This window comes from Aythya marila (assembly GCF_965140915.1).
Source record: "Aythya marila genome assembly, chromosome: Z".
In the NCBI taxonomy this organism is placed as follows: Eukaryota; Metazoa; Chordata; class Aves; order Anseriformes; family Anatidae; genus Aythya; species Aythya marila.
This window is the reverse complement of record NC_139080.1, coordinates 53,998,351-54,015,050: the sequence shown is the minus strand read 5'-3', so window position 1 is coordinate 54,015,050 and position 16,700 is coordinate 53,998,351. Positions and strand designations below refer to the sequence as shown.

General features: G+C 42.1%; 1 protein-coding gene across 6 annotated transcripts in view; it reads right to left on the bottom strand.

Moving 5' to 3' along the window:
- Nucleotides 1–888: 888 nt before the first annotated feature.
- NRG1 (neuregulin 1) overlaps nt 889–16,700 on the bottom strand; it is a gene marked incomplete at its 5' end in the record, with an annotated part of 180,413 nt that continues 164,601 nt past the window's right edge. For 5 of the 6 annotated variants that reach the window (XM_082783717.1, XM_082783719.1, XM_082783720.1 and 2 more), the window contains 5 exons: nt 889–1,991; nt 6,528–6,731; nt 7,235–7,365; nt 8,891–9,017; nt 12,343–12,445. In XM_082783717.1, the coding sequence (XP_082639843.1) occupies nt 1,340–1,991; nt 6,528–6,731; nt 7,235–7,365; nt 8,891–9,017; nt 12,343–12,445 (1,217 nt within the window). In that variant the 3' untranslated portion in view covers nt 889–1,339. The remainder of the gene's footprint in view (nt 1,992–6,527; nt 6,732–7,234; nt 7,366–8,890; nt 9,018–12,342; nt 12,446–16,700) is intronic. The other variant, XM_082783718.1, reaches the window with a different exon arrangement.

The following is a 16,700-nucleotide window of genomic DNA, read 5'->3' as shown; positions in this document are numbered from 1 at the left end:
TCCATACTTTTGCTATGTCCTTCCTACTGCCTATCCTTTTTAACTACTCAGCAGATAAATTCTTCCCTGAAAGTCATTTCTGTGTCCGAGAATAACCCTTACTCCAAAAGCAATGCTAACAAGGTATTGCTAGAAGCTTGTCAGGGATCTTTTTGAGTAGGGGAAGAAACAGGAGAAAACTGAGGGGAAAAAAGAATAAACCATCTCTTAAAAATCAACATTAAAAAATAGAGGTGAAAACTGATTGCACTTTTATTAGTGGCATTTGTTTTCCAGCTAGATCTCTTCCTTGCTTGGTTACAGATATCTGCTATAATATTTGCCCTATTAACTTAAACTAATATAAATCTTTTTTTTTTTTTTCTTCTCTCTTTTCTTTTTTTTTTTTTTTTTTCCTTTTTTCTTTTTAAACTTTTAAATAGAATATTGGGTTCAAAGCTTCAGCTAACCTAAACCCATTTTCTAAGGGATAACTAGAACAATTAGATCTGGAAAATAATGAAATGGCAGCTCCTAGTGATTACAAGCTGACCTCTGATTAATAATATATTTGGTTTAAAATCACAGTATTACTTTCTTTCTATAAGTAACATTACTTAATGCATTTTTTTTTTGTGTTTTTTTTTTTTTTTTGTTTTTGTTTTTGTTTTGTTTTGTTTGTTATCCTGCTGTAATTAATAGTAGCATGCTGTTGGATCTACTATTATCCCAGTGCTCAATGAAGCAAACCTTTTGGCTGGCAGAGAGCAGACAAAACTCATTTCATATACAGAAAGGAAAATAAAACTTCTTATAGAAGAAAATATCTTTTTTGTTGATTTTTTTTCTTTCTTTCCTTTTTTTTTTTGTGTTTTTTTTTTTTTTTTTTTTTTGTCATTTTCTGGTGAGGTGAGTAGGGTGGGAGTGCCATAAGAGGGCTTTTTTGATCTGGGGATTCTACGACAAGCAAACAGAGGGACTTCTGCAATTCTTGCAAATCATACATCCAGTCATTATAATGCAGTGCACAAAAAAGCCAGGATAACTGAGGGCTAGAAGATTTTGCAAAATACTATGGGACAGCAATCATTGTAGCTGTACAAAACTTGCTCTCAACATAACATAACATAAAGGCACCATTGATATCTTTCCCCATTTTTGAAATACTGTAAAAAATTGCTACATATGGCACATAACACATTTGTACATACGTATATTTAATTTATAAAAGTTTTTTTTTCCTCTCCTGTTTTCTATCAGCGGAATTGCTAAAATAAAATAAATTGTTTAATTTAAAGGTGGAATACTTCATTATATAAAATAAAGTTTTACATGTGAATCTATGTGTTTTGTTTATGTCTTATACAGCAATAGGGTCTTGGTTAGCTATTACACTAGACAACCTCGCTTGCAACTCTTCTGGTGTGGAGAAGCGATTTGCTGGGTTAGTCCTGCTCTCAGCCAGCCGGTACGCAGTGGCCGGCTCCATATTGGTGGCCATGGGGTTTTGTATGCTCAGAAATGGTGTATCCTCACCTATTCTTTCATCCTCTGTTTCGCTCTCAGAGCTGGTGCTCTCAGAGCTTGTGTCGGAGTCCACTTCTACCCTGCTGGAAATATGGCCATTGGGCTTTGTTCTTTTCACCCGCCGGGTGTTGGTGAGTTTCTTTGGAGGCTCCTGTGCTGGTTCATACTCCTGTGTGGTCTCGTACTCCTCATCCTCCACTATCCTCAGAGGACTTGGTGGCAGACTGTTGCTCTCGTGAACTGGATTGTGGTGGAAGGAGTTGAACTGCTGAAGGTGGTTGTTGTACTTCTCACGCAGCCGTGGCGGGGTCACCAGGAGCAGCGGCCTCTCCTCTTCCATAAAGGGACTCACCGCCACCGAAGGGATGGAGACGGTCAAGCTGGAAACCGGCGGTGACATTTCAGATGGGGGGGACTTGGGAGAAGTCGGAGTGTGGAAGTCAACAGGTGACATGCGAGCTGGTGTGGTCATAGCTGAGACATACCTGACGAAAAGAGATGGGAGAAGTTTGTGGACACAGAATCCGTGACACGTGAACATGGCTGCTTATGTGGGCTGTGAGGAAGAAGGCAGAGAGCCCCTTAAGATCCCCAGTATCCTCATGTGCATCCTCAGCATCCAGACATTCTTGTTGCTATTAGTTCTATAGCATATGAGCCTGTAAAACCTCTGACTTCTGGGACTTTGGGGGGAAATGTTTGAAAGCAGGAAGAGCAGAGCAAAGCCCCTAGGTCTATTCACCTCAGAAGAGCCATGGAGATGCTGTAAATTATTTGCCAGAATAATTTCCTGGAATGAAGCCAGGGAAGGGATTCAGAGACTGGGGGACTGCCAGAAACAAAATGCATTTGCAAGTATTTTCTCTAATGGCTGCTGCACTTCTGGCAGGATTTGGCCAGGGTCAGGGATACATGCAAACAAATAGGAGAAAAAAAAAGGGAGGGAACTGAGGGACAGTTCTCCTGGGGCTTCACCCTCTTCTGGCAACCAGACTGTCTCAGGATAAGGAGGAACGCAAAGTCTGGACAAAATCTAGAGCCAGATTCTGTTAATTTCAATTCCTAGGGATAGTCAGAGGAGGATTTGCAGCACTGTCCCTGCAGCTTTGTTCTGCTCTGTGCATAGTGAGCTAGCTACTCTATCCAGTAGGTTTATCTGCAAAGAAACATGGCTCCATAGTGCAGTGCCTGAGGCATGCCCAGGAATCCAGCATGAGAATCAGGACATTTATTACAGACTGGACTCTTGATACTAGAGTGTATAGAGCTTCAAGCATTTCAAAAGCAATCATATATTCGTCCTCTAGGAAGTTGCAATAAGCACTGCACTTGTCTGAGCACTTGTTAAATCATCTCCACACTGCAGCTACCACCTTACAACCCTGTTCCTGTCTTGAAACAACATAAAACTTCTGAAACACTTTTTTTCTTTTTTTTTTTTAATGCCAGCTTTTGTTTCAGTGCAATGTAATCCTTACAACTTTCCCTTTGGGTTTTGCAGCATTAAAATTATTATTATTTACTTTTGGCATTATTACATATCAGCATGTGCTTCCTTGCCTTCTCTGACTGGGCCCAAGTTCAGATGGGCCTGGCTAACGCTTCATAAGCCTAAACATGAAACTTTATCTGTCTTCATCAGGGAACAAATGCTGATGGAGAGGACATTCTAACTTAGTGTTAATGAATGCTCTGCAAAGTTTGCACCTCTTCTGTCAAAAGTTTCTGTAGGATGGGGAGTGGTCAAAGGTGACTTCTGAAAGTGAAGCTCAGCTGTTGCTACTGAACTTGTCTCAAAGGAAGAGGACTCTCAGCTGGTTTGGATCAGTGGAGCTCTGTGGGATGCTATGAGGTCACGCAGATTCATGAGGATCAGCTGAAACCTCCTGATCAAAGGCACAGTGCCCAACATGACATTTTGCATCATTTGGCTTTGCTTTTTTTTCTTATCCTAAGTTTACTTTCTTGAATTTCATCTCCGTCCAAACTTAAAATCTTTCTAAGCTACATCTCTCACACAGACCCATTGAGACAAGTTATATGGCTATGGTTCATGAAGTTATTTATTTTTTCATTAGTGATTTATTTATTTGAGTCTGAAAGTACCAAAATAAATCTGAATCCAACTTCCTCATCCAACCTATGACTCAGTTCCATGTATGCCTCTTGTTTAAAACAGTTATTGGAGAAAAGAGAAACCAGCACAGATCCTGAACAGATGTGAACTAGGGTAAATTGGTTTCAATTGAGGTAAATGACTTACATCAGCTGAGGAACAGGAGAAAAAAAATCTGGAGTTATGCACAAGAATTAATCAAGGTGGTTGCAAGTGGGAACTAATAGAAGTTAATAGGTTTGCATACTAAATGTACAAAACAATTCTTTATTTTTCCTTGCACTAGTAAGCTTTTCATCCCTTTTGCTTTGTAACATAGGTGGGGTCTGAGGAACTGAAGCCTTTCTAAAGCCTTCTGGTACAGCTTTGGACATAGGTCTTGTGGACACAATGGAGTTTTGCCAAACTGGTTCTTTTAATGTACTAAGTTATTTAAATGTGTTCAATGTACTCTGTGTGCACGCTTCCATCAGAGTGAAATTACTCGTGCTGGTGTGTCATGCATTCCCACGTTTCTGGTGTATTCCCACACAGTACAATGGGATAGTGCTAACAAGCTGCTGTCCACAAGCTGAGGTGCAGGCACTGAACACATGCAGCTCTAGCCTTTTCTGAAATTCCTTTCACGAATTTTAACCTTTCAGGTTAGAAGGTGATGGATTTATCCAGATTTTTGGCCATCCATGCTGGCTTGATGAAAGGGGATCAGAGTGTATACACATCCAGCCAGTTAACTGGTTACTTGCTGCTAACTTCACCTCTCAAGCAGAGGTGGTATTTTATGAGTTTTTCTCCTGTCAGGTGGCTAAGGACCTTCTAAAATGCATATGCTTGAGACCTCTGCTCATATAAACAGATTTCACAGCATGGGATGCAACGGAGGGATAGGGCCATGCAAAAGAGTCTCTGCTAATGTCTGTTCCATTTCATTCCAGAATGGTAAGGGAGCTGGGGACCTGGAAGATGAACGGAGCACAGACTTGATTTGCTAATTCAACATTACTTTGCTTCAGGAAGTTATTTGTCAGTTTGCATGCTCCTTTATGTTTCAGAATCATTTTTAGTTGCAAATAACTCTTATTTTCTCTCTTATATACACACACATATCCGCAATCCATCTCTCAGAAATGATCTTCCATGTATTTCCTGCTTTCTAAATATAGATGAGGCCTAATTTAAAGCCTGGGGAACTATTTTCTGCATTCCAAATTCACTGTCATTTCGAGCACAGGCCAAGCCATCAATGCATGGTGAATTATCACAGAAATGTTGCTGTTTTTCACCTGTACCATAATAGTCCAGAAACTGAATCATTTACAAAACATCTTTTCTTGTCATTGGAATGGAAGGGCACATGCTTCTTCTCTCCCTAAAAACATGGTGTATCAGGGTGTGGCTCTTGTGTGCCCCAGGACACCTGCATCAGCACGTGAAGCCTGTGTGAATGGTCTGTGCTTCTCACACCCAGATGCCCATATATCTGAAGCTCTATTACACAGTGCTGGTGGGCATGTGGCAGTGCTTCCAGCTCAGTTCCCAGGCAGAGGACAGTGCTGTATTTACTGTTGTAGGTCCTGATCCTGCAAAGCACATGCCAAGTTTCACCCGCATGAGTAATACCACTGATTTCAACAGGGCTACTCACACAATTAAAAGTTAATCTTGAGTAAGTGCTCTGCTGGACTGTGGCCATGGTTGTTTATCTCATGTGAACCACATATTTTGAAAACTAAATTGCATGGTAAATTACGGATATTTTTAAAAGAAGAGGGCCATTTTGCTGTCCTTCATGGTCCTACAAACCATGTTCAGAGGGCCCTCAGCTGTAGTCCACTGTCCTGCCACTAAACAATTGGTCTTTGTATAGCAGAGGGAGTACCACTGAAATGGCTTTTGCTGTACTTGCACATTCATTTTTCTGGAAACCACAATAAGTCTCCTATATAACTTGGTCTCCTTGTGGATTGCCTGGCTGCATTTTTGACATCATGGACATCCCACGATATCAAAACTCTTCTGATTTCACAGTGCTCAGAGAATTGGTCCAGTAACCCTTTGTTTTCTTTCTTTTTGGCCTCTGATTTCTGGGAGCAAGGCTGTCTTCAAATACCTTGTTTTTTCTGTCTTTCTTTTTCTACTCTGGGGCTATGCCATGATCTTGAGATAAAATCCCAACTTCAGCCTGAAAAGCCTTTTTCAGTGAAAGTTTTCTTAGAACTCATTCACTTCAAGGCAGACATTAGGTATCAATGAGTGAGACTTCCAGAGGAAAAAAAAAATTAGTTCTTTGGAAAAATCCTGGCTAACTCCGCCTCTGACTACTCTTGATTCAATAAAGACTTACCTTCTTCTGGCTTACAGTTTGTGTTCTTTGCTTTTATTTAGTAAGCAAATATTATTTTGCTTTTATTTATTTGCTTTTACTTAGTCAAGGGGAATTTTCAAAAGAGATAATGGGTTTAGTACCTGGAATCCCCCAGAAAGTAGGTGGTGGCTGAATTCCTATAGTATTAGGAGTCCTTGTTGCCCTCCTCCTGCATTTCTCACTGTCTCCATACATTGTCTCCATACATTGCTTTCTCCCGGTCTTTTGTGTCTGATAAAATCTCTCAGTTTTAAAATCAATAATTAGTCAGAGATCTTTTTACTCTACAATGAAAATTTCTGAAAAATTACTTCAGTGGAGCTTATCCAAATATGAATTGCATCTATTAGGAATAAATCCAGCAGAGGCAGGAAGGCAAGATTCTTTTTGTTGACTGTAAATCACTCCACCTTTACAAATGAGGGGAGGTATGCCCTACATGAGCAGCACTGTTGGGATTCCTCCTGTGGTGCCAAGCAGGAAAACCCTCTGGGCTCACCAGGCCTGGCCAGCTGGAAGAAATGAGGTAGTATGTGGTACCTTTCACTGTGAGGAGAGTCTCGGTAGGAGTCAGGGGTCTCTCTTGCATGCCGGAGGAAGCTGTTTCCTTCCCGTGGCCCACCGATGCCATTGAGGCGGCCCCGTGGCCCTGTTGGGCTGGTGTGCCTGCTATTCTCCACCGAGGAACTGACAAGCACTGAGTGGCTTTCGGAGAGGATGCTTTCAGTGTGGCCATTACTCCAGCTGCAGGGAAGAAGGAGAAGGGAGCAGAGGGTCAGAGGGTACTTTGACTGAATACGCATATGAGAAGTTTAACCGGGGGTAGCAAGGACTCTGCTGCAGCTTTGGATGTGCAGCGCCTTAGGGCTAGTAACTGGGGCTGCAGATTTTTGTGAATTATAGGAATCCACACACACTGAGATGATTTTGCATATCTGTAAAAAATGAAGAAGAAGGAAGGCTTTCCATACTCTAGGACCGGAGACTGATCTTTAAAACAGATCAGTCACTAATATAGCAATCTGCATATACTGAAACTCACTCTAACAGTGTTGGAATGCCATTCAATCAATAAGCACTTTGTAAATTCCTGGAAAGATAATTAGTTAGGTGACATGACACTAAATATTGTTAGTCATAAAATTAAAATGCGATGACTTCTCTCTCTATCTCTCTCATAACTTTTCTGTTTTGCAACAGCAGCAGGATGTATATTATAGGTGCTGTTTTACTTCCCAGTTGAGTACCTGTGGCTGGGCGTCTGGGTGACTGTTATGGAGTGATGTGTTGTTGAGGTGTAGTGGCTCGTGGAAAACGAGGTCTCTGTCTCTCGCTCAATGACACGCTCGCTGGAGATTACATTTTTTGAAACGTACTGCTGAAGAAAAAACATACAAACCTTATGTTTACAAACCAAAATTTACAGCACATCTGCAGATGTAATTAACATATTTGTCTTCCATAAAGACATTTTTTTTTTCTTTTATGCACCAAAACTTTTACTTTGTCACTCAAATGTGGGCCAACATAACACTTACACTTTTGAGTACATTCATGTACAGCTCCATGTATATATATCCCATTTAAACTCAAGACTGAAGGGAACAAATGAGGAAATTAGCAAAAGGCCGCATCCCAATCACACTATAATCAACCTACATATGTAAGAAGGAAATGAGAAGTCATCAAGGATAGAGACCTGGAAAGGCAACCAGCACTTAACAGATTAAAAAAAATATTGTCCAGTGGACAAGACAGGAGTAGTTAATTAGCAGTGGCAATTTTTCATTGCACCATAAATATCTGGGCAGGAAATAACTGTTTTCAGTACCAACGCAAGAGGTGTGTAGTGCCTAGACTCCTGAACCGTTTTTATCTGTAGCCCACTGATATCACCAGAGATGTTGTTCCTGGTAGGACTCTCTATTCTACTCAATGTGGACTACTTGTTTCCAGTCTCTTAATAGCTGTTTGTGATTTAGTTCATTTCAGGGGAAATATTACAAGCTGAGCTCTTCTGAAAATATGTCTTAATCAATGTCAGTGGCAGCACTGCTGTTGCCTTAGCAGAGAAAAGGGCTTGGGTAAGAGATAAGGTGGGGACTGGCCCTCTGCTTCCATTGCTTTTTGTTCTCTGACAAATGGCTAGCCATGGCTTGGCCACACCATGACCCATCCACATATCCACAGTCATTGCTACTATCCAGGTGAAGACTGTAGCAAGACTTTTACCCCAAGGCTTTTTTTTTTTTTTTTTTTCTTAACTCTTCACCAACTTTTCCTCTCAAGCTGGTGCAGCAGTGTTTTGGTTGATAGCGTCTTTCTCCTTTCACTGTCTTGTTACAAGCCCTGCATTGCTGTTATATTTCAGAAAAGAAACTTGTTTTTGAGGACTACTGATCTGAGGATCACAGCTGTCATTGCTCCCTGGACGTGTACAGTGTCAGACAGCCTGAGGTCTGTGCTCATAAAGTTTCACTCCTGATCCACAATGGCTGGCCCCACTTAGCAGCCACCGGGGGTGGTAAGAAGAGCAAGAAAGTGTGTTTGTAGAAACCGATCGCTGTGGACATGCTCAGCCCAACTGCAGTGCTGGTACCATTTTATTTGTTGTTTTTACTGTTGTTGTTTTTTGTTTGTTTGTTTTGAGGCATTGCTGTTGCTTCTGGTGTCCCAGGCCTGCAGGCACATCTGCAGCACTGTGGCTTGCACCAATGAAATGGCCATCTGCGGAAACATATCTCATCCTACTGTGTATTTATCACAGAGTCCCAGATTGTTTCTGGGTGGAGAGAGCCAATTGAATTCAGTCACCAGCCTGTGGCAGGGAGGTCTCACAGTGTCAGGGCAAGCTCTGCCATGACACTGGCAAACTAGGTTGAAAGGTGGGCAGTAGGACTTACGTTCACCAGCTGGACATTGTCGGGTGGTGGGTTGGGGTGGTGCGGCCCATTGGCCATGTTCATCACGTTGTTCCTCTCTGAGCGGAGGCTCTGCCGAAGGCGGTCATGCAACTTTTTCCTCTGCTTCCTGTATACGAAACACGGAAATGGCTTTAATAGACAAAAGGAAAGCAGCTGCACCTTTCAGCATGATGATGATGATGATAATGATAATGTAAAGTTTCTTTACTGCCAGCACTTTCCCCACTGCTGCAAGATCTCAGAGTCACCCCTAAGACTGCAGGTCTAATTGCAGCTGGAGCTGTGGGGACCTGCAGAGGGGAGAGATGTGTGGGCACCCTTCCAGGAGTCTGCAGGCCACAAGGGGATGGGAAAATGTGCGAGGGAGAAGGAGGCCACTTCCAAGCTGTGATCTGTTTCAGGAGAAGCTCTTTGCTGCACTCCAAAGGGAAGGAGGAGAGATTTTAACCCTGACACCTTTGCCACCCTCCCTACGGCCACAGTCAGGTATCCAGAAGTCTTCCAGGTCTCATTTTTGTGCTCTCCACAGGGAGCTGCCACACCTTACAGGGTGGCCTAGACCTTGGGGCCTGCATGCAGCTGTTTGCAGTAGTGGTGTGTGTTTACCTAAAAGCCTCCTTTCTGCCTCCTCTCTGGCATGGCCTTTGTTTCACAGGCAGGCCAAGGTGCCTATCAGCTGCAAAGTTTAACAGCATTGCTAGGACTGGGACTTTTTGTGGTCCTGCAGCTATGCACTTTTTGTGGGATGTACCCCATTTACCCCAACGGTGTGCTCCAAATGTATAAACTTGTTAAAGAAGTTAAAGGGTGCAGAGGAAGCTCCAGAAATAATACAAAGAGAGAGGCTGTGTGAGGTATCACTGAGCCTGCAGCCATCCTGGCAGCTTTGTAAGGTTTCATTACAGCAACATCAGATTAACTGGAACCCAGTGATTAGCAGATGGATGCCAGGGCAGTTAATGCATTCAGGAGAACCGTCCATCTTCTGTACTAATGTCACGCTCTCTAGCTGACTCAGACACTTATGTTGTGCCCCATCATCAGCTGCTCCTTTCCCATTTGCTAACTGTTCCAGTTCTCCTCAAGAGAACTTTTCAGGAGATTGTTATCAGCTGTCGATAACAAAATCTGCAGCATACTACAACTGGGTGCTGCAAAGGCCATGCAGAATACACTAAATGGAGCACCAAAATAAATAAGCAGGGAGCGTGCTATTCAATTTCAGGCTTAATTTATCAATATTCCCCAGTTTTCTTGATTATATTGGAGGACTTCCACCTTCCTGCCACATAATCCAGGGAAGTGAAGGGAGGATGCAGGCTCTATCACACTGCAGAATGCAAATGACCTTGGCTGTGGCAAGAGCTGAAACACACACAACTCCCTAAGCTGTATGCAGAAGTGCAAATATTTTTGGCAGGATAGGATGGTGTAAGACATAACCGTTTTCAATCATGTTTTGAACTCAAGGGGACAATTCCAAGCTTTCCAAAAAGGAGAGGGGAGGGAAAACAATATGTTGAAGCTTGGTAGCCAGGGAAGCTTAGAGAAAAAGAAGACATGATTTGACACACTGCATTTTAAGTATTTTGTGCACCTAGGCCTGGATAGTGGATAGTGGAGGACACCTAATTTATGTCACTCCATATAAATGGTGCAAGCAGACATGGCTGTCTTGGAAATGCTCCTTTCTCAGCGGGACATGATCACTGGTCTACTTGGGCTTTGTGCTTGGGAGATATCTAAGTCACAGCTACTCAAACATCATGTTAGAAAATGCAGGTAGTTAACTGGATGGAGAGTGTAGGGCAGGGAGATATCTGAACAGCTACCCAAAGCCACTGTGGGCTGAGAAGAAGCACACACAAATGTTTAACTTGATTTCACAGCACCTTTCAAGGTCCCTTATATTGGAGCTGTGTTGGTGGGAACTAAGGATGACCCAAGCTCCTTTACTTGTTAGAGAAAGTGGGTTCTAGAACGTTTGGATTCATCATCTATGGGGCTCATATCCTGCCATCTGCTGCCTGGGAATCTGTCCCTGTGAATCCGTATTACTTCCCACATTTAGAGATTAGTATATTTGCATGTTGCATGCTTCCACGTGTGTCATTTTTACTCCAGTTAAAGGACATTAACTAAAAAAAAAAAAATTAGGAATGAGTACTAAGGAGAAAGAAAGGAGAAAGAATAATGAGAATGCTAATGTGTCCCCCCTACCAGGAGGAAAAAGCATACAGGGAATATCTCATAGATAGCAGTCTGGCATCACTGCTACATTTGGAGGGCCACAAACTGGCAGTTCAGTTTCACTCTTGCCAGCTGTATTTGAAAACAATTCACTTTTGGCTGGCAATGATTGCTGATATCTGGGAGGAGCTGTGGCAAAGCATCTATTCTCTTGGTGTACTTTGGGGGCATTTTATATAGAAGACTGTACTTCAAAACCCTGACTAAATGTTTATTTAAATTCATGTGGAGGCCTTAGCTGATTTCAATGATATTTGGATCAGGAAAGATGTTGTTTATCTGCCCTAGTTTGACCGTTGTCATTTCTAAAAAGAATAATTGATCTGACTTTATTAGTGTTCAGTGGTTCCCAGCTCCCAGCTGACCGTTGGCACAAAGGTTGTGGGTAGGAGCCATATGAGTGTGTGTGGCTGGACTCTCACTGAGGGGGCAAATGACCCTCTCCCTGCTTTTAACACATCCATTATTGGTGGAGCTTGCAAGGAAAACCAACAACCAAACTGCTGATCCAGCCCTGCAACAGTAAATCTACAGGTTTATACAAATGTAGAAGATTTATGATAAGGGTTTTCTGTGTTTTGGTGGGGAGATTTATAACAGCAGCCAGAAGTTTTGGCAGCACAAATCCTGCTGATGTTCAATATAATTTATGGCCCAGAATGCCTCATGCATGTTTGAGAGTCACCCCCAGTAATTTACAAAGGCTCAGAGAATGCATTAAAGTGCCTACTTTTGCATTGGGAGTACTTTCACATTCAGTTCTTTGGCCTTTGGTGTTTAGTAACTTTTAGCACTGTTAATCTTCTCAAGTATAAACAAACTATGCTGATCCTTAAAATTTACTGCTGGGTAGCAACATGATTCCACTGATGAGGTTTGTTCCCATCCAGCTAGGAAAATCATAAATGTGTGATAAATGAATTGCAAGTCAGTAAAATTTGCTTGAGTCACATATGAATGGTGAGAAACCTCTCAGATACCCGTCTTATTTTTGCACTTATTGATATGGAGACGTTTACCCGCCTTGCTTGACCATAGTACCCTAACCACAGGGCTGTCTCTTCAGTTCAGCTCTGGAGAAACCCCATTAACAACCAAATGCTCAGAGAAGTAGAAGCTATAGTCAGCTGGGAAGGCCCTGACAGACAATCACAGATATAAAATAGAAGAGAAAAGTTTACTTGGTTTTGCAGTAGGCCACCACACACATGATGCCAACTACTAGAAGAGCAATGCAAATGCCAGTTATGGTCAGCACCCGTTTCTGGTACAGTTCCTCAGCTTCTAGAAAGGGACAAAAACAGAGAAGGTCACAACATGGAGGATAGCTAGGCAAGATGCACACAGTCCACAGCTGGCATGCTACATACCATTGCACAGATTCACACAGCCACACCGAAACACAGCCACCACACTTCAGGCAAAATCATGATTGACTGCAAGGAGAACAGGACTATACCATAAGCTCTAAACAGTGTACCGAGGACGAGTGATCATCCGTACAATTACAGTCAAAAGTAATCTCTTTTTGTTTAAGTCAACAAGAATAATATCTAAGAAAAAAACTTCACAATTGACAAACACTCAGCATTTGCTGGAAATAAAAGTGCAACACACTAAGGTAATAACATAAATTTGCAAATGCTTTGGAAGTTTTTCTCTGCAAAGACAGCTGGAATGAAAGCCAACTTTATAAATCTTTTAGATAAATGTATTTTCTTGATTTTATTATCTTTTTTTTTTTTTTTTTGGACTGTTTTCATATCCAGTGTCCCTCTGCCCCCATGCCAACTTGTATCTCAATTGTCTTTGCAGGAAAGATTTCAAAATATCCTTCTACATTTGAAACATGAGCTTGGCTTGTAAACATATTACCAATGGAAATGAACACAGATTTTGAGCTCTGGTCATAAAGTTCAGACTGTTTCTCCAGTGCACCTCAGAAAACACAGCCATATCAATAACTAGTAGTGCGTTGTATCAGAGAAATTCTTGGTTTTCACTTGAATCTCTTTATATCTAGCTAAGGAACTCTGCTCTATCTAGAGCGGCAACTTGCTCAGTGATGAGAACTTGCTGCTGATCTCATTCATGAGAGATATTTTACTATTATAAAGAAGTTAGTAGCACCAGTAATGTTTGGATTGGAGCTACCCTTGCATTCCAGCCTCAATCACTCTTGGCAGAGAGTATCAGTGTGTGTTGTACTCGGGAAACGTTACGTAAGGAGTGCTGAAATGGAGACACACATTCTGTGTTGACAGAAGAGGTAGCTTTTATGAATGTTGATTTGCATTCCTGTTTTTAGGACAAAAATGGGTCTCTGTTTTTTTTTTTTTTGTTGTTTTTTTTTTTTTTTTTTTTGATTAAGCAGACAGTCCCAAAAGCTTGCTCTGGAGGATCTGGACTGGAGGGTGGCATTAGGACAGTCAGCAGTATTGAGTGCAGTTGGAATACCAGCAGGTGATTAAAAGTAGGTCAATGAATAAAAGCTGCACAGGGCTGCAGTGCCTCAGGAATAAATGTCAGCATTATTACTGACAAGAGGGTCTTACAAAAACATAAAAGGCCTGTGGGGCAATTCACCAGGTGATATAGAGAATCACCTCCTTGTCATGGTCCCTCACATGTGTCATAAGTCTCTGTCCAAGCTCAGAGTCTCTAAAATGCTGGACTGAAAGGAGCTTTAAGGAGGCCAGGGGAGAAATCAGCATGGAATACATTCTCTCATCTCAATAATGAAAAAAGTACCAGCACAAAAGGTACTTCTATCATTTAATGAGGAAATCCTTCCTACTAAGGAGGGAACATTCATTTCTCTCATGTGTTTCCTGTGGGCACCAAGATGCACAGAGGTGTGCCTGAGACTGCAAGTTGTGCCACCTTGCAGGACCTCCCTTAAATTTGTCACTGTGCTAGGTCTTCCCAGCTTGTGGGAGACAAAATGTGATCGTCTAAATCTACACCTACTTTGTTTCCCAGGAAAGAAGGGATGCAAAAAGAACTGAGACTCTGAGCAGAATCAGCAAGGGTTTAAAACCCTGCAATTTGTGTGGACTGATGGATATTGGGGAAATAAAGGTGGTTGCTGCCTATCCTAACTGCTAACATGGTGGTGGGATTGCTGAAGCTATTGCTTCAGAAATGTGGTTTCAATCACTGTAATTCACTTATCTGAAATAACTGTTAATTAATTTAATAAATGTTTTGGCCAACTGTTAATAGATGGCTAGGTGCCAGTGCAGATACGACCCAGCATCCAGTGCTGAGATTTGTGAGATATCAGTAGGGCATTAGCCCTTTGAGGCTTTCCAGCCTCAGCACAGCTACTCACTGCCCTAGATTCAGGACAGGTGTCAAATCTTACATGCAACAAATCACCAAGCAAGAAAAAAATCTTAATTTCTCTGATACAATCCACCTTATCATGGAGATAATTCTTCCTACAAGCCAAACCCACTGTAAACAAAAACACCAGCAAACAGGTCATGAGCACTCTCAGACAAAATTAATAGCACTGATTATTTACAAGGGGGAGGGAAGAAGAAGTGAGTTTGGTAAAACTAGGATGCTGCAAAAATGTATTGAAGAAAACAAAACAAAACAAACCTCCAAGAACAGAAAGTCAAAAAAGGGAAGGAAGGAAGGAAAGGATGAAACTCCAAACCAAACCAGGACAAAGACAAAAAAGGAAGGTGAAAAACAGGGAAAAATGAGGTTAAAGGGTTGAGAAATCAACTGCAGGCCTGGCACAGCATGCTTGATACTGGAAAAAACAGAGTGAAAAAATGCTTGGGGACAAAAAGAACAAGGCTGAAGCAGAGTCTGAAGGGATTTCTCATACAGCATAACTCCTTGCCTAGGCTAGTTAGTGGCACTTGATCCCCTTCCGATTTATGCCCCTTCTGAAAGCGCTTATTAGTTAGCCATGAAAATGGTGTATTACGAATGTCACAGGAAACAGGAGAATTGTGCTAAGCAATTTAGGGGCAAATTTGAAACGCTTTAAATCTACTTTTTTTTTTTTTTTTTTTTTAAATTTTGATGACTGTCAGCTGTTAGCTTGTAAAAGCAAAATGAATAAATATGTATCAACCCATTTTCCTTGGATGGGAAGGGAAAGGAGGAGGAGGAGGACGACTAAGTAGCAGTGGAAACTGTGCTTGGTTGTTTATACTGAGGAAAAACTGCAAAAACTGCACTGACTCAGGAGGGTTATTGTAGGCTGCAGATGAGCCTGGCAGCAAAGTGGTGATTGCCTTGCTAGTGCTGTCAGTGCTTGCTACACAAGTGTGGGACTCTCCTGGGCTTGCATGCAACGAGGGTGCAGCAACAGAACCCGGCAGTGGGGAAAGCTGTGAGTGATGCTTCTCACACTGGCACATCTGTGGGTTTGTAGGTCCTTAGGGGCATAGAAAGATACACTCCAGGGCATGCTTTCATTAACCAAATCCCCTCCCACACCTTTCAGAATGAGGACAATCCAGCCTAAGTTGATTCTCTCCCTAAACTGTGGGGAGAAGTGGCTCCCCAGGAGAGCCAACAGCTCCAGAGGGCCTGGCAGGGCTCAGAGCCCTGGGGGCACAGAGGGGTCTGGAGCAGCGGTACCCCCAGCCTAGTGGCCTGAGCGGTGGGTCTGGAGTAGAGGATGGGGTTTTCACCCAGGAACCAGCAAGCTCCCACCAAAAATTCAGCACACTTCAGGCTGATGGGTGATAGGGGATGGGGTACAGGGGTCCCAGCCGAGGCCTTGCAGTGTCAGGGAGTTTGGAGACAGCTATGTAGGGAGAACGTGGCACACCAGTGGCTCTCCTATAGGGAATCTCACTCCCAAACTCCTTCCTGGGGAATATCAGAGGTGCCTCAGGAGGCTGCATGGCCCTGAAACCCCATGGAGTGGGCACGCTACCTGTTGCAGTGCACGCAGAGCTGGTTGATGATACCAAGCACAGAAATACAGGCTGCCTTGGAAGTGCTCATCACACTAGCTCAGAGAAAGTTTTTTTTTTGGGAAAAAGCCCACAGAGGAGTGTGTGTGCAGTGAGAATTTAGAATTGCTTTTGGCCCGTTAACTACAAAAATTCTGTAAATAAATATATTTCCCTACATAATGTTAGGAAAATCTAAACAACGCTTGGACTCACATATCCTTGTCAGTCCCTTCCAACTTGAAATATTCTATGATTCTGTGGTTCTGTGACTCTAAGATACTAAATCCCTCTATGTGCAGCCCTTCAAACATGCACATTATGCAATTCATTTCACATAACCCTAATTTATATATAATTGATAATAAATGTGATCTTTAATTTGCTCTATTTTAAAGCTTTTCTTCTTAAAGGCCTCTGTCATTTTTTGAAATAATTTGGTTCCAAGAGGTGGTTCCACTGGTGTTACCTTAGATAGAAAGCAAAATTTGCAAGTCGTTTTTTTTCTAAGGATTTTAATATAATTTCTCATGTGTTAATGTAGCCATATATCTTCTAATTAAACCTAGTTTTTATGACTGAGACTTAATATTATCTTGTGATAATAATAA